General features: G+C 39.6%; 1 protein-coding gene across 4 annotated transcripts in view; it reads right to left on the reverse strand.

Annotated features, from left to right (window-relative positions):
• LOC113177492 (NEDD4-binding protein 2-like 2) overlaps positions 1 to 3,873 on the reverse strand; it is an 82,804-nt gene extending 78,931 nt beyond the window's left edge. For 3 of the 4 annotated variants that reach the window (XM_026382026.2, XM_077795150.1, XM_077795151.1), the window contains exons 1-2: positions 3,759 to 3,873; positions 262 to 1,502 (exon numbers count right to left, since the gene is read on the reverse strand). In XM_026382026.2, the coding sequence (XP_026237811.2) occupies positions 262 to 1,502 (1,241 nt within the window). In that variant the 5' untranslated portion in view covers positions 3,759 to 3,873. Of the gene's footprint in view, positions 1 to 261; positions 1,503 to 3,758 lie in introns of those variants that run through there. The other variant, XM_077795148.1, reaches the window with a different exon arrangement.
• Between the last annotated feature and the right edge of the window lie 19,451 nt (positions 3,874 to 23,324).

The raw sequence follows: 23,324 nt of genomic DNA on the forward strand, positions 1-23,324 counted from the left end.
CAGCAAAGTTCTCAAGTAGCATTTGCTTTCATTACTGTCATAATTATACATGGTGCATCTATTTTTAAAGCCCTCAGCAGAATATAAATAAATATGCCAAATTTTCCTTCCCCTATCCATAAATTTTCAGATTCCATTTTCAAGTATATCAAAAGATTTTCTAGTAGTAGAAACATAAAAGCATTTATCACTGGTTACAAATCATTTATGGTTTTTAAATAATGAATCACACCAAGTACTCACTTGGTATCCTTTACTTACCGAGACAACGTTGTTTTCCCAGAACCAGGCAGACCCCTTAAAAGAATCAGTAACTTCTGCAATTTATTTAACTTTTCCTCTTGAAATTGCTGGTTCACAAACCTGTCCATTCCACTATGTTTGTTCATAGAAGGATCTTTCCAGCATCCTTCTCTGATTTCATAGAAACTGTTACTCACATATCCATCTTGCACACTGCAGCCATTTCCAGAGTGAATACTACTACTGTTATTCTCACTACAGTCAGTATACTCATTGTTCTGATCAAAAGTCAAACAACTCCAGTTAACATGACAATTATGTACATCATACCCATTTCGCATAAGAGAGTCATCTTGGGCATGGAAAACATTTGGTGGTAGATTTGGAGGAGCATTGAACTGTTGAATATTTAAGTGATAGTTAAAACTGGGAAGAGGAGGACCATGGGGTACTATAAAAGGATGTGTTGATTGCCATTCAGGCCTGAAGGAAGCAAAAGAAATATCACAAAATGCAGGAATTACTTGTCCATCACAGGTATATTTGCCTGCCTCATTCCCCAAGTACTGCTGATAACCACAAGGCAACTCAAGAGCATTCTTAAGATCTTTATTTTCTTCATCAGATTTTAAGACATCATTTTTATGGCCCTGGTAATACTGAATAAGTTGTTCCTGAGAAGGTTCAACTTCCTTACAACTGACTTCCAAATCATCTTTTTCATTTTCAAGTTCTTCAATTTCTTTGTAAAATTGGGTTAGTTCTGTGTCAATCTCTGATTTTTTTGAGTTAAACTTCTGTTTCTCCTCTAGTCTTCCCTTGTCATTTATACCACTCAGAGTATCTGCCTTATTCCTCTTTTCATTACATTTCCTTTTCTCAGGGGGTTTGTAAATGGGTCCTATAAATGCCTTACTTGTGCTATATATCTCATCATCTCTGGATACTAATGAAGGGTTTCCATCCTGTAAAACTTTTGAACCAATGGATTCAATAACATTTAGTCTATCGCACACAGGTTTCAACAACTTTGTACTTTGGGTTTTGTCCTCCTGAGGACAACTATGTCCTCTGGCATCAATGATAGCTGCAGTATCCCGATTGTTTCCAGTTTTCTCTTGGATTCTGTGAAAAGAAGCACTACCATGATCAGGGAAAACATAATCCTCCGCAGTTGACTTCAATTTTTTATAGCATGGCTCATTTGTTAATTCTTCTCCAGGTCCCAAGAATTTAGCTTCAATTTCACCATAAGGCATCTGAGGAGTAAACATATTATACACTTACTAGCTACTATTTTAAAACTCTAAGTTTCTTCATAAACGAAGAATTAAAGATATTTAAATTTGTGATAAAAGTATTTAAAGGTATCATCTTCCCAAAATATTAATCAATCAATCAATCGTCCAAGGAACTGAGCAGACACTTCTCAGAAGATGACATACATCAACAAATACATGAAAAAATGTTCAATAGTCTCTCCCAATTAGAGAAATACAAATCAAAAGTACTCTAGATTTCATCTCACTACAGTCAGAATAGCAGCAATCAAGAATACAAGCAACACTAAGTGTTGGCGAGGATATGGGGAAAAAGGCACACTCATACATTGCTGGTGGGACTGCAAAATGATGCAGCCAATATGGAAAGCAGTATGGAAATTCCTCAGAAAACGTGGGATAGAACCACCATTTGACCCAGCTATCCCTCTCCTTGGTCTATATACCCAAAGGACTTAAAAAAACAGCATACTACAGGGACACAGGCACATCAATGTTTACAGTAGCACAATTCACAATAGCTAAACCAGGGAACCAACCTAGATGCCCTTAAGTAGATGAATGGATAAAGAAAATGTGGTATATATACACAATGGAATATTATTCAGCATTAAAAGAATATAAAATCATGGCATTTGCACATAAATGGATGGAGTTAGAGAATATAATGCTAAGTGAAGCTAACCCATCCCAAAAAAACAAATGCTGAATGTTTTCTCTGATTTAAAGATGCTGATTCATAATGGGTTTGAGGATGGGAGGTATGGGAGGATTAGATGAACTCTTAGGGCAAAGAGGAGGGAGGGGAAGGAGGGACATGAGAGCAGGAAAAACAGTGGAATGAGATGGGCATCATTACCCTAAGTACATATATGAAGACACACACAGAAAAAAAATTAGTCAAATTATAATTTCATAACCACTTATTTAATGTTATACTAATTTATGGAAGGGTGTCTCATTAAAGGTAAGTACTTTTTTTTTAATATAACCTATCTTTAAATTATCCATTTATGAATTCAGTGAGCTTAACAATTTAGATTTGGAAAAGCAGAATCAATAAAATACCTTTATGACATACATATACAAGAGTAAAGAGAATAAAACTGCATGCCTATAATCCCAGCAGCTCTGGAGGCTGAGGCAGGAGGAATTCAAAGCTAGCCTCAGCAAAAAGGGAGGCACTAAGCAACTCAGTGAGACCCTGTCTCTAGATAAATATAAAATAGGCTGGGGATGTGGTTCAGCAGCCCCAGTTACCAAAACAATTGCCCAAAACCGACATTTAGATCCTGTTTAAAAGCACTATGCCTTTTGGTTATAGGCTCCAGCTTCCAAACCTCAATCACATCTCTTTAGCAACCAAACGTGGAGATTATTTCTGTGGGCCCTTTTCCTGTGGGTAGGGTGAAAATTTTCCGATAGGTGTAGGGTGGTAACTGAAAGACGGGGGAAAAAAGGATAACTTCAGTTGCATTGCTCTGATGGTGACGCAAACATATTACACTTAGAGAAGAAATCTGGTAACTCCCACAAATTCAAATGGTCTCTTTTCCAGTTAGTTGGTCTACCTCAAAAATAAACTTTGCTTTTTTTGAAATTTATGAGGAACCCCAAAGTCTGCTTTGCTCCGTACACCTCTGGTGTTCCTCAGTAAAGAGAGAAAGAAGTAAACGGCAAAAAGTTGAACGAGAGACTAAAGCAGGCAGGCCACTGAGGCTCAGGGAAAGGTACAAAACCAGGTCAACCCAAGCCTCCCGGAAACAGTCCCCGTCCCCGCCCTCGCCCCGGAGCCACCTCTCAGCTGCCCCTCCTCATTAAAAACTTCAGAAGCGTCTGGAGGAAGAATAAGAGGGTCGCGTGAAGAGTGTGACCCATTCACAACCTAGGCCGCGGTCCCACGGCCTCCTGACCTCCAAAGAGAGCTGCCGGGCCCAAAGCGCGTCGCCCAGTTCCTCTGCTCCAACGGAGACAAGTTCGGGTCGTGTCTAGGGATTCTGAAGGCTTCTGGGGCTCCAGTTCACTCCAGACTCCTATGTTAACAGTTAACCTAAGGGTTCCGGCCGAGTCAGCGACAACCCCGGTCGCTAAGCGCAAAAGGAACAAACCCAAAACGCCACCAATCCAACCACATCTAAAATGGGGTGTCTACGTACTTTATTCTACAGCTCTGAATGGACCTTTACCTGCCCCTCCACCAAAAAAAAGAAAAGCATCTCCTACAGAGACACGAACCTTTATGAAGGTGAAAGAAACGCCGAGACACGGCCACAAAGCAGAAAGCTGAAGAGAATAAACGCCCCGCCGTCAAGATAAGGGTAACGAGCCGCACCTCCGTACGCAAGATGGCGGCCACCGCACGGTTTCCCAGGCAGGAACTACAGATCCTCGCCAGGCACTGTGGGAATTGAAGTCCGGTATTCCCACAGATGCTGTGAACCTCACAGCATGGAGACTCGGTCTCCCAGAATCCACCGCGTGACCTACGTACTTTGTGGTTAACAATCGTAGACCGGAAGGAGTTCCTATATCTGGCGCTGGGAAGTTATTTGAAAACATCGACTTTAGTTAAAAAGAAAAAAAGCAGTTACGCCCTCTGGCTTTCAACCCTAAAGGAAAAGAGAAAAGGAGTGCCCGGAGCCGGTTAATAAACGCACAAGTTCCTCTGCGGCAGTCGGCTTTTCAAAGAGGATGAAATGTTTCGTATTGCAGAGTTGAGCTGCCCTCGTTTTTAGGAAAGACCAACAAGGCAAAATTTTAAGCTCATGCTTTTCTGGCGAAGGAGATAATCCCTGCAGTGTAGGAAATCAAAACGTAAAAACACGAGAAAAATCATTTAGTGTCTTTTGTTTGGGAAAATAAAGACCACTTACTAAATTTTCCCATTAAAAGAGTCAATATGTGAAAAATTCTTAGAATAGCGGACTTCTGGTAATAATAAGTGCTATACAAGTGTTTGTCAGTTCTTCAGCCTTATTTTTAATTTAACAATCTTCAATTGAGGAACCCTTTTCTCTTCAACCCACCTCCCACTCCCTCTAAACTGCCCTTCAATCCCTACTTCCCCGTTATTTGGTACCCTACAAGGATCTAACTAATTTTTTCATATTGAAATAATTTTTTCTGGGTCCCAAAAACGATAATATTGCATTTGGTGATTTAACACCTTTGTGACCAAGACGACTCACCAAAGCTATCTATCCCTTTGCAAAGAAACTTTCTCAAACACAAATTCCCACTAAAAGTTTTTCTTATGATTAGATACAAATTATGCATCCTCCTTTGAAACAACCACATGAGACTGTGGCCTTCTCAGTATCACAGAGTCAAAGAATGTCTATCCATTATAAGGTGATAATAACTTTTTTTACACCACCAATGTATTGTCAAGTTCCTCCAACTTAATATTTTCCCTTTGCAACAAATAAACAATCTGTTAGGTAATACTTACAGGTTAAGATTAAGGTAAGACCAAACAAATATCCAACTTCTAATCAAGCTTTGCCTTATGGTTTATAGATTCCTATGAGTATGTTTGCTGCCAATCTCATCATGATGGTTACAAGATGTTTTCTTTTCCCAACTTATTCAAGCCCTCCATATTCATCAACTCAGGTGCTGCTACAATGATGAAACTTGTGTATTAGTTGTTTATGACTCTAACCAAAATACCTGACAATAGCAACTTAAAGGAGGAACCATTTATTTGGGCTCAGTTTCAGTCTTTGATGGGTTGACTTCATTGCTCTGGGCCTGAGGTGACCCAGAACATCATAATGGAAGATTATGGCAAAAGAATCAGCCAATGGCATCCAGGAAGAGGCGGGAGGGAGTGAAGAAGAGAGTGGTGGGGACAGGGGCAGACCAGGAATAAGATATAAACCCCAAGGGGATGCTCCAAGTGACCTTCCTCCAACCGTGTCCCACATGCCTAAATTTTCACATCTCCCAGTAGCTCATTCAAATTATAATCCATCAAATGGATTAATTCACTGATGTGGCCATTCTTGCCTCATTCCTAACCTTAGAGAAAATAGTTTTTAGTGTTTCTTCATTAGCTAAAATCTGAATTTATGATTGAGGTATATATTTATTTTATAATGTTAGAAAGCATAAACCCATTCATATTAATTATTATCTAATACTGAGCCATCTTTTTCCTTCTTTGCATAAAAATTACTTATTCATATATTAGAACTGTAGATCATTCACAATATTTAGGATTTTTGTTTAATATTTGTATATGATATTAGTCTATAATTACCTCTTTTTATCATATCTTAATCAGGTTCAGGTGTCAATGTTGTTCTTGCTTTGGTAAACTCTCTCAATACTATCTGGGTCTTGTACTTAAATGGAGTGATTTCTTTGACATTTTCTTTTTTTTCCCCCCTATGGAAACCGGTGATCTAATCTTTCTGTCTTTATATGCTCAACTTTAGGAAACTATTTTTCCTGTTAAATTATTTCATCTAAGTTTTCAAAGTTATGTATATATGAAAGCATAATATAATCTCTTATGATGTATATTAAAATAATTTCTTCAATATCAATAGCTTTTTTTGGGGGGGGAGGGGTACCAGGATTGAACTCAGGGGCACTCTACCACTAAGCTACATCTCCAGCCATATTTTGTATTTTATTTAGAGAGGTTCTCACTGAGTTGCTTGGCACCTCCTTTTTGCTGAGACTGGCTTTGAACTCATGATCCTCCTGCCTCACCCTCCAAAGCCACTGGAATTACAGGCATGCACCACCGTGCCTGGTATCATTTCTTCTTAAATATTTATTTTCTTTCCCTCTTGATTTACTTGCTAGAGATTTATCTATTTTGTTGATCATTTTCAAAGAACCCAGACTTCAGTTTATTAATTCTATCTCTAATTTTCTTTAACTCAATTTCTGCTTTCATTTTTATTATTTTCAACTTCAACCTTTCATTTAGTTTATGTTGCAGTACTTTTTAATAGCTTTTTGAATTGGAGAGGTAATTCATTTTTTTAATTTTTAAACTATATTGATGCAGCATTTAAGGCTATGAATTATCTTCTGATGATTACTTTAAATGATCAAATATATTTCAATGTGTAATGTTTCATGATGATTACTTTTTACTAATCTGTAGTTTCTCTTGCATTTCCTCTTTAGTCAGTTTCTATTTATTTATTTATTTTTAATTGTAGATGGACATGATACCTTTATTTAGTTTGTTGTTGTTGTTGTTTATGTGGTGCTGGGGAATCAAACCCAATGCCTCATGTGTGCTAGGCAAGCACTCTACCACTGAGAAACAACCCCAGCCCTTAGCCTGTTTTTTAATTAAAACTTTTTAAATTTCTAGGGCGAGGATTTTTTTTAACTTCTTTTTAATTTCAACTTTTACTGCAAAATGATCAAATAGAATAGTTTGTACCATTTTTTCCATTATGGAACTAATGGGTACTTTCTTTGTACCCCAAATATATGAAAAAATTTTGTGACTGCTCCACAAGAGCTGGTGAAGAAGGTTTAGTCTATTATCAGGGTATAGTGTTATATATATTTTTATAAAATAAAGCTTGTTGATTATGTTATTTTAGTCCTCCAAGCTTTCTTGTGATCTGAATGATACTGAGAGTGGTATGTTAAATTCTCCTACTATTTAAATGTCTCATCATTTTTCTACTTCACATCCTGCAGCATCTATTTTGTCTATGGATCTACATTGATAAAAACATTGAATTCTGGGGCTGGGGATGTGGCTCAAGCGGTATCGCGCTTGCCTGGCATGCGTTCGGCCCGGGTTGGATCCTCAGCACCACATACAAACAAAGATGTTGTGTCCGCCAAATACTAAAAAATAAATATTAAAAAATTCTCTCTCTCTCTCTCCCTCTTTCTCACTGTCTCTCACTCTCTCTTAAAAAAAAAAAACATTGAATTCTGAAGGAACATTTTTAAATAACCAATTTTTAAAAAAATTATCTACTAAAGCTTATCTGCTAAAGTTTATCTACCCCAATTTTAAAAATAACAAAGATGGACAGTTTGTGATTGATATTATTAATATTTCATAAATATGGCATTTTAATATTAATTTTATTCAGAAGCACCCAAAATACATAAAAAATGGCCAAAACAACAAATGTTGAATTTTTATTGGAAATATAGCGTTTCAGACAGAAATAGTTCAATTTATTCATTTATTTACTTATTTTTTGTGACAGTAGGGATTGAATCTGAAGCACTTTACCACATGGCTAATCCCTTTTTAATTTTTACTTTTGAGACAGTGACTCTACAAGTTGCACAATAAGAATTAACGTTATCTAGTTTTTCTTTTAGAATTATTTCATTCTAATTCTTCAGTATAAATAAGGCCCAGAAAGACTTGTTGCAAGTCATACAACTAACCATAAGAACCTAAGTCATAAGAGAGCGCTCGTGCGCGAGCTCTCTCTCTCTCATCTCTCTCTCTCTCTCTCTCTCTCTCTCTCTCTCTCTCTCTCTCAGTGGTACACTGTGGGTTGAATCCAGAGCCACTGGGCTACATTCCCAGCTTTTTTTCACTTTTTTATTTGGTACCAGCATCTTGCTAAATTTCCCAGGCTGGCTTTGAACCACCTGGCTGATCTTTTTCATAACAACCTTTAATAAGCCCTGTTTTATTATCTTTATATTCTTTGATCATGTGAGACATTAACTCTCATTAATAATTGTATGGTTCAGGACTGCCCTTAGATTGTGGATATCTTTATATATAACAATAAAAATCTTAGCCTTTAGAATGTTCCTTACAGAATACATTTGATTTCTAAAAAGAATACATATGGTTTCCTTAGGAACTTCCTTGGGTTTTTTTTTTCCTCCTTGGAATTATTCATGTTTGAAAAATTGAAATTACATTTTCAAGTCTACCAATACTTTGAGTCATATTTTCTTTTAATTTTTATCATGTACACAGTTCTTATTATCTTCAGCCTTTTCTATCCACTCAAAATGGATAGGATCATTTTTCGGCAGGGTTCTCATCCCTTTCTGGTGATGCCTGCACTGGTTGATGACTTGGTTATATCTTTGGATATCTGGGCCCATGACTAAAATTTATGTCATTTATTCCAGCTCCTCTTTCATCCTGATAGTAAGAGTAAAGAATGAACTAAAGGATTCTGGTGATATATCTCAGTTGGTAGAGTGCTTGCCTTAGAGTGCTTATTTTGCATGCACAAGGTCCTAGGTTCAATACCCAGCACCACCAAAAAAAGAATGAACTAAAGGGGGGTTGTGGCTCAGTGGTAGAGCCCTTGCCTAACACCTGTGAGGCACTAGGTTTGATCCTCACCACCACATAATAAATAAAATAAAGATCCAGGGGCTGGGGATGTGGCTTAAGCGGTAGCGCGCTGGCCTGGCATGCGTGCTGCCCGGGTTCGATCCTCAGCACCACATACAAAAAGATGTTGTGTCCGCCAATAACTAAAAAATAAAGAAATATTTAAAAAAAATAAATAAAAATAAAGATCCATCAACAACTTAAATTTTTTTAAAAAAGGATGAACTAAAGTTACCTTTTTTGTTTTTTCACCATAGTCACCTATATTTAAAGATAAAGTAGGATTACTTAAGACTTTTATTTATCACAACTTTGCTATCAGGTTATAAAGAAAGAAGATTTCACATTAAAATAAAATTAACATATCCATCATATCACATAATTACTCATTTTGTTTTTTACACATATATCTTTTTTTTTTTTTTTCCCAGTACTGGGGATTGAGCCCAGGGACATATCCTGCTCTGAGCCACATTCCCAGTGCTTTTTACTTTTTATTTTGAGGCAGGTTCTTGCTAAGTTGCCCAGGCTGGCTTTGAACTTTCCCTCCTCCTGCCTTAACTCCCTGAGTTGCTGGGATTGCAGGCATGCACCACTGCACTCATCTATACATAAATCTCGGTGAACTAATTTCATCAACAAAAATCCATTCCTAACATTCAGAACACTAACAAAACTCTGGTGTTGATCAGAAGTACACAGAGCTAAAGCATATGTAGTAATCACCTGTGGAATGTGGATTAAATGTTAGTTAACCATCTCTTAAGTACATGTTCCTAACGAATACAGACCATCATTAGGGTGTGGATTTAAGCCGACACACATACAGGTAACACATCGTTTATGCTGAAGTATCTGAGAAAAACTGAAGTTGATTTACAATGGATCATAATCCAAGCCTCAATCCAATTGTCCTTTCTACCTGACTTGTACTGTCCTGCTCCCAATATAACACTAGTAGGAATTTTGTAAATAACAAAGCAATACATTATTGCTTTGTTATTTATGTGTTAATTGTTTAGCTTAATTGTCATTGAAAGTGACACTGTGTAAATCCTAAACAGAGAAATATGGCAGAATCCCAACCAGGGATGACCACAGGGAAGATGATAAGGATATAGATGGGTTGATAAGGGGCTGGGGATGTGGCTCAAGCGCTTGCCTGGCATGCGGACGGCCCAGGTTCAATCCTCAGCACCACATACAAAGATGTTGTATCCACTGAAAACTAAAAAATAAATATTAAAAAATTCTCTCTCTCTTTAAAAAAAAATAGATGGGTTGATAATACAGTAGAGGTAAGTTTCTCAAGTTAGTTGAGGCCTTGGTGTGTCCACAAATAACTTTAATAAGTATGCTCTCTAGTTATAGGCATCATGACCCCACTTTTTTTTCAGTCCATTCTCACACAAGAAAAATAAAGATTTTACAGTGGATATAAAATATCAGATTTTACACAAAAGGCAAGGGGAGGAAGAGGAAATAAACAATTCTTTTGAGTAAACCCTTAGGAAGATATCCTTTTTAAAAATATTTTTTAGTTGTAGTTGGACACAATATCTTTATTATTTATTTATTTAGTAGTTGTAGATGGACAGAATGCCTTTATTTTGTTTATTTTTATGTGGTTCTGGGGATCAAACTTAATTCCTCACATATACTAGGCAAGAACTCTACCACTGAGCTACAGCCCCAGCCCTGTTCTATTTACTTATATGTGATGCTGAGGATAGAACCCAGGGCTTCGCAGGTGCTAGGTGAGCACTCTACCACTGAGCCACAACCCCAGCCCCAGGAAGCTCTTCTTAAGACAACTATCTTGCTATGAATTTTTTATCCTAATAATAAAGACAGTATTCTTTTGGTAATTTCTGTACATAGAATAGGACATTGTGGAGGGCTGAGTGAGAAAATTATACAATAAAATATTTTATAGCTTCATCGCATAGAATGAAATTAATTCTCACAAATTTTTGTTCTGTGCGTAAAGCCATTTATGCTTCTAACCAGGACATGGAGAAATAGCATCTTTTTTGGTTGTTTTGTGCCAAGGTCATTTGAAATTACATTTTATAAGCAATCTTTCAGAAGAACTAGTCAATATACTTGCTTTATAAAAAAATATACAGCTTCAATGAAGATCCATGTATGACTCTTATGGTTTCATTAATTTTCTATCAGTGATACAATCTATTGATTTTTCCCATTATAATTTTTTTTAGTCGAGAATGGACATAATAACCTTATTTATTTATTCATTCTTTTTTTTTTTTTTTTGTGTGTTGTTGGGAAAAGTGTAAACAGCAGCCATACCCCAGAGAGAAACCCCAACATGGCGTCTAAGGACTTCTTCTTCCTACCTTCTTCTTCTCTGCAGTGGCGCGAAAAGTTCCCGCCCTTGTGAATTCTCCCGCCGGCGCTAAAATTTTGAACCTCGCTAAGCGGGAACCTTAGCCCCAATGAGAACTAATTCCTGGGCGCGGGAACTGATATCTGGAAGAACTTGCCAATAAATGGGTGTCCTGCCATTTATCTAAGCCCTACCATCTCCCCTTTAGTTCTATATAAGCACACAGCTTTTTGCAATAAAATTGGAATTCTCCCGGCGAGGTGTCTTTGCGTGGGGATTCCTTTCATGTGTGTGTGTGTGGTGCTGAGGATTGAACCCAGTGCTTCAGACTTGCTAGGCAAGCTCTCTACCACTCAGCTACAACCCCAGCCCCTTTATAAATGTTTGTACCTATTATATTCTAAATTCATTTTTTTAAATGAAGACATTTTATTTTATAAAGAGGACATGTTCTTAGGCTGGGATTATGGCTCAGTGGTAGAATGCTCGCCTAGCATGTGTGAGGCACTGGGTTCAATCCCCAGCACCACATAAAAAAGCTAAATAAACAAAAATAAAGGCATTGTGTCCATCTACAACTAAAAATAATTTAAAAAGAGGACATGTTCTTTAGATCTTAGAAATGCAGAACTCAATTGTCTAAAAGTGCTGAGGAGAGATTGATGGGGAGGGTTGCTAAGATAATGTTTCTCCTTTTTTAAAAAAGATTTTTTTTAGTTGTTGATAGACCTTTATTAATTTTTTTAAAGAGAGAGAGAGAGAGAGAATTTTATTTATTTTTTAGTTTTTCAGTGGACAGAACATCTTTATTTGTATGTGGTGCTGAGGATCGAACCTGGGCCACACACATGCCAGGTGAGCGCGCTACCGCTTGAGCCACATCCCCAGCCCCGACCTTTATTAATTAATTAATTTATACATGGTGCTGACAGTTGAACCCAGTGCCTCACACATGCTAGGCGAGTGCTCTACCACTGAGCCACACCCCCAGCCCTGTTTCTCCTTTTTAATAATTTTTCTAATCAGGTACAGTGGTGAACATTTATAATCCCAGTGACTCAGGAGGCTGAGGCAGTAGGATTCAAAGTTCAGGGCCATCCCAGGCAACTTATTGAGATCCTATCTCAAAATATTAAAAAATTAAAAGGACTAGGAATGGGACTCAGTGATAAAGTGCCCCTGATATCAATCCCCAGTAACACACACACACACACACACACACACACACACACTAATAATTTTCTTTCTATTTTATCAAAATGATACAATGTTGTCATAGAAAAAGTTGAACTACAGCAAGCATAAAGAAGTTCTGTTACATGCAGTGAGCCATAAACACAAACTCCAGCTAGGTTAAGCAAGAAAGGACTTTATGAGAAAGATGGCAGGGGACAAAAAAACAGCATTGGCTGGGGACTCAGGGTGAAAGTGAGAAACCTGATTCCAGGGTTGTTGGAGAACAGCTGGCTACAAGAACCATAGTGTCACAATGGGCCAGGGTGTGACATGTGCAGTCGAGGGGAGAAATAAAGAATGTCCATATGCTTCTGCCCTTTCCAATGCTTTATTGGAAAAAAAAAAATCACTCAATACAATTCTACTCTATAGGCTTTTTTTTTTTTTTTGGTGCTGGGATTGAATTTAGGGCCTTGTGTATGCAAGGCAAGCACTTTACCAACTGAGCTATATCCCCAGGCCCCTATAGGTTCTTAATCAAGAAACTGACAATCCTAATGCTGGGAACTGCAATAGACACAATCAATTCAAAGAAAACAAACGTAAGTCAACTCTAAGCACTGCAAACACACTTAATCATGACAGACTTATTATAAACATTTCCTCTGCATACTCTGCTCAAGTGCCAGATCTAAAATCTCGAGTCCTAGGCCTTAAGTCCAGCAGATGCACACTGAGACTGCAGTGACCAGGTCAGGAACCGATGGAGGCTTCTCCTGGGGTGAAGGTGACAACCAGGTGAGGAGAAGGTCGTAGGGAAAAGTGCTGTTCTTACCAGGGTCAAGATGTGGCTGTAGAGTTTGAGAATGGTGAGGATGAAGCAGAGGATCAGGCAGATGATGAGAAGAGTTGGTATATCAGTCCAGGTCCTCATCAGGCTCTCCGCATGTGGGCATCAGTGTCGGCTAGCCGAATGTCTGTACATTTGCTCCATCATGTATGCTAGATTTGGGGGCTTCTACTCGCTTTTTCAATCCCTATCAGCCGTTACCAGATTTCTCAGTGACATCTTTCATTATATGGTCAGGACATCTGGTGTAGTAATTTCTGCCCAATCTTTCACCTCTAACTTCATAAGAGTGAAGGCAGTGACTTCATTCTGAGTTTTATCAGGGTTGTGGAAAGTGACTTATTTTATCAGGCTGTGCTTGATGACCACATTGGAGGGCTCCATAGGCTTGCCTAGTGGGGAGGGCAGTTTTATATTAAAATGGAGTTACTTAGGCTAAGGCCCTTCTTAGGTTAAAGCTATTCTTACACACAGGAAGACAAAAACCTTGTCAGCAGTGCTGTGAATACCCTGGGATGCTAGATCAAGCTTCAAAATACCAGGAAAAACACCCGATTATCCAAAGCATGGGTCATGTGCTCATACACCAACTGTACCAGAGAAGGGAATGGTGTGTCTGGCTCCTTCAGCTTTCACTGTGGCACTGCATCCCATCAAGACTGCATACAGGGCTGAGGATGTGGCTCAAGCGGTAGTGCGCTTGCCTGGCATGCGCGCAGCGCTGGGTTCGATCCTCAGCACCACATACAAATAAAATAAAGATGTTGTATCCACCGAAAACTAAAAAAAGACTGCATACAATGGGGCAACCTGCTGTCAGGCCCCCTCACCAACAGAGCTCTGCTTCTTTTCTTCTCACTCAAAAACAAAACAAAACTAGGTTAAAAATACCTTGACCCAAATTGGGGCCAAATTTGCCAGAGTCCTCTCAAGGATCTCATATCCTCAGATATACAATTTATGTATTCACCCTCTAGCCTGCTGAAATTCTGGCCTCCTGTCCCGAGGGGGCAAAATTGCGACATATGCAGTGGAGGGGAGAAATAAAGAATGTCCCCACGCTTCTGCCCCTTTTCAATGCTTTATTCACTCAAATTACTCAATACAGTTTCACTGTATAGTTTCTTAATCAAGAAAACAATAATCCTTAATGCTACACACTGCAATAGACATAATCAATTCACAGCAAACAATTCTAGATTAATTATAAGCACTGCAAAAGACACTCAATCATGATAGGCTGATGACAGACATTCCCTCTGCATGCTAAGTTCAAAGGTTTTAAGTCTCAGGCTTTGAGTCCAGTAGATGCACACTCACTCAGACCACGGTGATCAGGTCCAGAACCAAGGCAGGCTTTTTCTGGTGTGGAGGGGAGGACTGGTTGAGGAGGGGTCAAAGGGAAGAGTTGCAGCTCTCTCCAAGGTCCAGATGAGGAGATAGAGTTTGAGAGCAGTGAGGATCACGCAGAGGCTCAGGAACGATGACAAGTGATGGGATGTCAGGTCCTCATCAGGCTCTCCAGCTTGAGTGCATCCTTGTTTCAGCTGGCTGAATCCCTGTTCATTTTCTCTACAATTTATACTAAATTTGGGGGTTTTTTGACCCCCCTTTCAGTCTTTATCAGCTACCACTGGATTTCTCAGTGACATCATTTACCCTGGGGTCAGAAACATCTGGTCTGATGGTCTCAACCTGATCCTCTCACCTTTCCCTCTTATCAGACAAGGATAGCCTGCCAGAGGCTTCACTCTCTTTTATCAGGGTGAGGGGAAGTAACTTGTCTGAGGCCATACTGGAGGGCTCTGTGGATGTGCCTGGTGAAACTGCAGGTCTTAAAATTGAGTTGCTTAGGCCCAGGCCTAAGGCCATCCTAACACCTCCTCGTAAAGATCCTTCCTAGCCATAGGATGTTTTCATATTTTCTATCCCAGCATCCCATTTAGTTACACAAACTACAATGTGTGATTCTTTTATTTATCTGTTTGTTGACTTCTTCGTTGTCTCCTTGCAAAAATTTGAGGTTCCTGATACTTATTCATTGTCTGTCCCTACCCTCAATAAAATGTAGTCCCCAAATGAAAAATGGTCTGGCTTGTTCATGGCTGCAGCCCCAACAGCTGGCACTCTCAGGAAGGATCTGTGGAATGAATAAAAAATAAGACATTGCCTCATAATTTACCAGGGAAGTGGATAGGAAGAGAAAAAGCGGTTCGGAGAGCTGTAAGAGTCTAAACTTCAAGTAAGTATCAGGTGACCAAAAGATTGCTGTAAGATAGAGATTCTTACAATCTAGTCAGGAGGAGGGAAATTAAATGTAGGGTAATGGGCCATCAACTTTAAAGTAATAAAAGAAAAATGGCACTTCAGAATTCTATAACCAGTGAAACCCTATTACAAAAAAATGGTGAAATAAAGAAATTTTCAAACATATCAGTGAACAAATTTATCACCAGCAGACACACAATATGAGAATTATTAAAGGAAGTTGTTCAGGCGAAAGAAAAAAATGACACCAAATAGAAATCCAGATTTACAGAGAACTATGGAGATACAGAGCACTAAAAATGTTGAATATGTGGGTAATAACGAGAACATTTTTGTCCTATTATTCAAAGGATAGCATCCAAAAATAATATGTTGTGAACTTTTGTAAGGATGGCCTTAGGCCGGAGTCAAAGCAACTCCATTTTAAAACTGGGGTTTGAAACCTGCAGTCTCACCAGGCATGCCTAAAGGAGCCTTCCAGTTTGGCCCTCAGGCACAAACAAGTCACTTCTCCCCACCCTGACAAACTCAGAGGAAGTCTCTGGCATATTGTACTCAACCTGATCAGGGGGAAAGGCCAGAAAATCTGGGTGGGGATCACCAGACCAGATGCTTTAACCCCAGGGTAAATGACCTCACTGAGAGACCATGTGGCAGCTGATAAGGATTGAAAGCCCCAATATTTAGTATAAATGATGGGGTGAATGAACAGACTTTCAGCAAGCTGGCACAAGTTGTCAGGTACATTGTCTAAGTCCCTGATGAGGACCTGGGCTGACATCCCAATTTTCTCATCGTTTGTTTGCCTGATCCTCTGCATTTTCCTCATCACCTTCAAACTCTACAGCCACATCTTGACCCTGGCGAGAGTCACAACTTCTCCCTAACAACCCTCCCTTTAACCGGCTGTCATCTCCACCCCAGGAGAAGCCTGCCTTGGTTCCTGACCTGATCACCATGGTCTGAGTGAGGGGGCATCTGCTGGACTTAAAGCCTTAGGCTTGAGGCTTTTGATCTGACACGCAGGGGGAATGTCTGTCATGAGCCTGTCATGTTTAAGTGTTTGCAGTGCTTAGAATTAGTCTAGGATTGTTTTACTGTGAATTGATTATGTCTGTTGAAGTACCCAGCATTAAGGATTGTCATTTTTCTTGATTAAGAACCTATATGGCGGGCTGGAGATGTGGCTCAGCGGTAGCGCGCTCGCCTGGCATGTGCGCGGCCTGGGTTTGATCCTCAGCACCACATACAAACAAAGATGTGTCTGCCGATAACTAAAAAATAAAATATTAAAAAAAAAAAATTAAAAAAAAAAAGAACCTATATGGCGATATTACCCAAAGTTCTCTACAGGTTTAATGTGATGCCAATTAAAATCCCAACGGCATTTCTTGTAGAAATAGATAAAGCAATCATGAAATTCATATGGAAAAACAAAAGACCCAGAATAGCAAAAGCAATTCTAAGCAGGAAGTGTGAATCTGGAGGTATAGCGATACCAGATTTCAAACTGTACTACAAAGCAATAGTAACAAAAACAGCGTGGTACTGGTACCAAAACAGGCAGGTGGACCAATGGTACAGAATAGAGGACACAGAAACCAATGCACAAAATTACAACTTTCTTATATTTGATAAAGGGGCTAAAAGCATGCAATGGAGGAAGGATAGCATCTTCAACAAATGGTGCTGGGAAAATTGGAAATCCATATGCAACAAAATGAAACTGAATCCCTTTCTCTCGCCATGCACAAAAGTTAACTCAAAATGTATCAAGGAGCTAGATATCAAATCAGAGACACTGCGTCTGATAGAAGAAAAAGTTGGCTACGATCTACATACTGTGGGGTCGGGCTCCAAATTCCTTAATAGGACACCCATAGCCCAAGAGTTAATAACAAGAATAAATAAATGGGACTTACTTAAACTAAAACGTTTTTTCTCAGCAAGAGAAACAATAAGAGAGGTAAATAGAGAGCCTACATCCTGGGAACAAATTTTTACCCCTCACACTTCAGATAGAGCCCTAATATACAGAATATACAAAGAACTCAAAAAATTAAACAATAAGATAACAAATAACCCAATCAACAAATGGGCCAAGGACCTGAACAGACACTTCACAGAGGAGGACATACAATTGAAAGGGTGAAAAGCTGCAAAGCCTGAGTTAAAATGTAAAGGACCAGGCATTGTAAACTTGCTTCTAAACTGCAAAGCATGAGTTAAATTCCTGAGGCAGTTAGGACAAGGCCCTACTGGCCATTTAGTTGAATTATGGCCTGGGGTCCTGTGCAACTCTGTGGGAAGCCATTCTGACACGTGATTGGGCGGCTCCCGTTAAGGGTCTGAGGCATTCTGGCTGTGTCAGAACTTTCCCGGCCCTTTCCTGATGAGAGAACCCGTCCGTGTGGGGGTGTGCCTGACCACTGACCCTGGGGGCCCAATCACTGACCCTGACCTTGGAGTGCAGTCCCCCCTCAACTTTCATTGGATGGAATTCTCCCCTGAATCTCTTGTTCCCCAATAAAAAGCTACTCCCAGGTGTGTTCTCTCTCTCTCTCTCTCTCTCTCTCTCCTGCTAGCCCTGAGTAATCCTTGCTGCCCTGCTGGGCCGTTAGAGGAGGGAACCAGAGAGGGGAGCCGTCTCGGACCTGGCAATAGAAATAAGGTAACTGAGTCTGTTTGTTTTATTTCGATTTCTTCTAACTAACTTTATGCCTAGAACCTCATTAATGAAACCATTGCGCTGGCCGCATGGTGGACAACTCCTCACGTAAGCATTCAAGACCCTGTGCGGCTTCTCACGTAGATATTCAGGGTCCGAACCAATCAGTTTAAATGTAACCCCTTCCTTAGGAAAGACCTATCACTCCAGCCAGCCCTGTTCCCGCCAATAAATGTACTAATCAAGTCTAAGAATTATTGTTTGATTTTCCCGAGGTGTAAGGTGATTTGTTAAAGGAGACTATGATGTATGCAAAGCCCCCGCCCTCCCCAAAAAGTGTACTTAAGCATTGTTCAACCCCTGCTCTGGGCTCTGGGCTGTTTTCCCTTCCTGAGTGAGCCTAGAGCCTCAGTGCACAGAATTGGATCCTCAATAAAAATCCCCGTGTGCTTATTGCATGAAGCCAGTCTCTTGTGGTCTCTTCCTCCGACGTTTCGCCGGTCCCTTACACAATCAATCAACAAGTACATGGAAAAATGCTCACCATCTCTAGCAGTCAGAGAAATGCAAATCAAAACCACCCTAAGATACCATCTCACTCCAGTAAGATTGGCAGCCATTATGAAGTCAAACAACAATAAGTGTTGGCGAGGATGTGGGGAAAAGGGTACACTTGTACACTGCTGGTGGGACTGCAAATTGGTAAGGCCAATTTGGAAAGCAGTATGGAGATCCTGGGAAAGCTGGGAATGGATCCACCATTTGACCCAGCTATCACCCTCCTCAGACTATTCCCTGAGGATCTTAAAAGAGCGTACTATAGGGATACTGCCACATCAATGATCATAGCAGCACAATTCACAATAGCTAGACTGTGGAACCAACCTAGATGCCCTTCAATAGATGAATGGATAAAAAAATGTGGCATCTATACACAATGGAGTACTACGCAGCAATAAAAAACTACAAAATCATAGAATTTGCAGGGAAATGAATGGCATTAGAGCAGATTATGCTAAGCGAAGCTAGCCAATCCTTAAAAAACAAATGCCAAATGTCTTCTTTGATATAAGGAGAGCAACTAAGAACAGAACAGGGAGGAAGAGCATGAGGTAAAGATTAACATTAAACAAAGACGAGTGGGGGGAGAGAAAGGGAGAGAAAAGGGAAAGCATATGGAAATGGTAGGAGACCCTCAATGTTACACAAAATTACATAGAAGAGGATGTGAGGGGAAAGGGGCGGGGAACAAGGGAGAGAATTGAACAACAGTGGATGAGGTAGAGAGGGATGATGGGAGGGGAGGGAAGGGGGGATAGTAGGGGATAGGAAAGGCAGCAGAATACAACAGTCACTAATATGCCATTATGTAAAAATGTGACTGTGTAACCCATGTGATTCTGCAATTTGTATTTGGGGAAAAATGGGAGTTCATAACCCAATTGAGTCAAATGTATGAAAGATGATATGTCATGAGCTTTGTAATGTTTTGAACAACCAATAAAAAAAATAAAAAATAAATAAATAAATAAAAAGAATCTATATGGGGCTGGGATTGTGGCTCAGTGACAGAGTGCTCGCCTGGCATGCATGAGGCACTGGGTTCGATCCTCAGCACCACATACATGTAAAATAAAGATTTTTTTAAATTCCATGAAATATCTTTCATGTTTTTTACTATACAATCCAGCAGTTGGAACGCCTTAGAATTTACTCAAAGAGTTGAAATTTTATGTTCACCCAAAAACCTGCACTCAGGTATCTATAACAGCTTTATTCATAATTGCCAACACTTGAAACAATAAAGATGTTCTTCAGTAGATGAATAGATAAATACTACTATTCAATGCTAAAAAGAAATAAGCTATCAAATAATGCAAAGACATGGAGGAAACTTAAATGCTTTTACTAAAGAAACCAACCCTAAAAGGTTACATTCAATATGATTCTGACCATATGGCATTCTGGAAATGGCAAAAGACTAGAGCAAATAAAAAATCAGAGGTTTTTGGAGGCCTGGGTAGGGAATGATGAATAAATGGAATGTAGCCCTTTATATTTTATTTTAGGATAGGGTATCACTAATTTGCCAGACATGCCTCAAACTTGCAGTCCTCCTCCCTAGTCTCCCTAGTAGCTGGGACTTAGGTGTGTGCATCCAGAACTAGTCTATAAAGTATATTTTTTAAAAGGGAAATTGGAAAGTATTTTGAACTGCATCAAAATGAAAATGCAATACCAAATTTTGAAGATGCAGCTAAATAGGGAGAAATTTATAGCATTTATGCCTAAATCAGAAAAGAAAAAAAAAATCTCAAATCCATGTTCCCTTCCTCCACCTCAAAAAACTACAAAAGCAGGGCCTGTGTAACCTGCCACCTGGGACAATTTTGCTTGCTTGTCTTTCACAAATTTGCCATTCCAGAACAAAATTTTAAAAAGTGCTCATCTCACCAACTAATGAATTCATGGTGTTTGCCTCCTATGCGACAATTATTCTTTCAAAAATAAAGTTTATGATCACTACAACTGTCTTCCATAGACTAACACAAAAGATTTTTGTGAACCTAGAAGACTGTGTGAGCTTTGAAAAGGGGGAAAATAAGAAGTATCTTCCAAGAGATGGAAAGAGGGAATGTGCCGCGTCCCCTCGCCAGCAAAGGAAACACGACACAGGATTCTTCCTTCAGCAGTTTATTCAGGCCTTTATTTTGACATGTCTTCTAGCTTCTACTACTACTCCTACTGCTACTTCTACTGCTACTCCTACTACTACTACCACTACTACTACTACTACTACTACTACTACTACTACTACTCCGTGCCCCAGCCTTAATAAAGCAGATAAAGCCCCAATGCACAACTGCCACGTGGATCTTTCTCATAGGGTGTTCTACAGCTACGTGCCGACTCTCCCAAAATAAGGAGTTGTTTATCACAGGCCACGGCGCTTATCAGCGCCATCTTGTAATGGCGGCCACAGTACACAGAAACGGCTCACTACAGTTCCCCCTTTTTTGTTTTACTAAGACAATACAGGCGAGAGTAGAGGTCCTATCCCACTGTGCAGAAGTGGCTGCATATGGTCCAGCCCTAAGGAGGGCCCTTCCCCAAACCTGAGGCCATATCAGCCGACGCCTTTTTTCGTGGGGCGGGGAGTGGACGTCCAACCCGCATGCAATAGGACATGCTCTCCTTGAGGTCCACTTCAAGGATCACTCAAGTGCAGTGCCTTGCCTCGCATCCTGTATCATGATGATGGTAGACAAAGGGGGACAGCTGAGGCTGAACTGTGGCTGTTTAGAAATACAACGACAAACAAGTTGGCAGCACCCTGAAAGAAAGGCACGGACAGCAGAAAGGGGGAGAAATTTGGTCGTGACATCTGCCATTGTTAGATAAAGGCCAAGACGTTCCCGTGGAATCTCAGGCGGATAAACAGGAGGCCTAGTGAGCTGGCCACTTCGACATGCAGAACAAAGAATTGGGGGCTGGGCCCCCGGGGGCCAGGGAAGGCCTGCTATCAGCAAGTTCCCCTCTTTTGTTTATTGCATGTCAAAGGGAATCAAGTAGCCCCTGTCTTAGGTCGTCCACCGCCCCTGCACTGCTTACCCGTCTCTGGGGAGGCCCCATTCCCCTGTCTTAGGTTGCAGTGCAAGCGTGGAAGTTGCCCGTCACTGGGTACTACAAGATCAGCTCAGCATGTTGTGGCCAACAGGACATTGATATGGTAACCGCCTCCATAAACAGGACCCATGACCATCACCATCAAATGGCAGGTGTAGTTGAACCGTAAGATTAGTTAGTAAAGATCCTAGTGCAGAAAGGCAGGGAGGAGAGGTATGCACAGAGGAAAGATATGGTAGAAGTTCCAGCATTAGAAGAGTGACAAAAGAAGGACATGTTGATCCCAGTGCAATGTTATAATAACTTGGGGTGCAACGACCATGTCAAAGGTTTACTGTTTAAGATGCGCAAGCCAGACCTGTGGCGAGTTGCCATTTTCTAAAGCAGCAAGAGCTTGTATGATCATAGCCTTATCGTGAGCACTGCGGGCCTAGAGGCGACAGAGAAACCACAAACAGAGAAACATACCAAAGCAACACATTGCACCAAAAATGCCTACTCCCACCCACTCCTTAAAAAAGGAAAAAGCAGAAGAAATCCAACGGGTGAATTGTCCCAAAGTCACTGGTACGACACGGGTGTTGTTCAAAACAGCTATCTGAGTCAGTTGAGACTGGATCAAATTTTCTGCCACCATGGACCAATTTCCGGCCAAGTACTCTCCGATGATGCGGGAAGCGTTTCTGAAATCATTAAATCTGACAGAAGTTATGCACAAATGCATACGTTGGTCAACACAACCCAAAAGCATCAGGTTAGACAATTCTTCTACCTGAGCTTGAGGCAAATCTATCCTTTGATTAGCAGCCAAAATCCCAGATAAAATGTGTTGATTAATTCTACTTTGAGATTTAGAAATTACTTGATTGTATTTTTACTTAAAAGCAAATTTATAGTAAACACATTTATCTCAAATATCTGTAACTGAAAAGGCAGAGTATCTGATAAATGTAAATATAAAACATAAATTATGGGTTTTCTGTTGAAGAAAAACAATTAGGCAAATATATATTAACTAATTAATTAGGCATGTACTAATTAATTTATAGATTAACAAATATAGGTTATCTAAATATCTAAAAATATATATATATATTAAGAATAAGAACATGACTTATAATTGTATTAACTTTATGTAACCACGTGGTCTTAAAATATTTGGATCCATTTAAATTTATTTTTAACTAGGAGTGCACTCTTCTATGTGACGTCACTTGATGTAACTGAAATAAGATCCTTGAGTATACATTATTATTTTTATAGTTAGCAATGAAAATAAGGATTTTTTGGTCATCACAGGAACTTTGCCGGCTTGTTCCTGTGGCAAGCAAATGCATCCTCATAACCTTCAAAATTAAAAGTAAAATATAAAGAAGCATATTTGATATCTCTCATCAATAGAACATTATTCAGTAACACAACTATAGAGAAAAAGTCAGGTTATTTAACTTAGAACTAGCTTAAATTTAGGACTGTAACATAGAAACCTGTGGAATTAAATTTTGTCTGAAAAAGATATCTTTTGTTAGCATTTACAGGTAGGCATTTTT

The sequence above is a fragment of the Urocitellus parryii genome, chromosome 2, assembly GCF_045843805.1.
Source record: "Urocitellus parryii isolate mUroPar1 chromosome 2, mUroPar1.hap1, whole genome shotgun sequence".
NCBI lineage: Eukaryota > Metazoa > Chordata > Mammalia > Rodentia > Sciuridae > Urocitellus > Urocitellus parryii.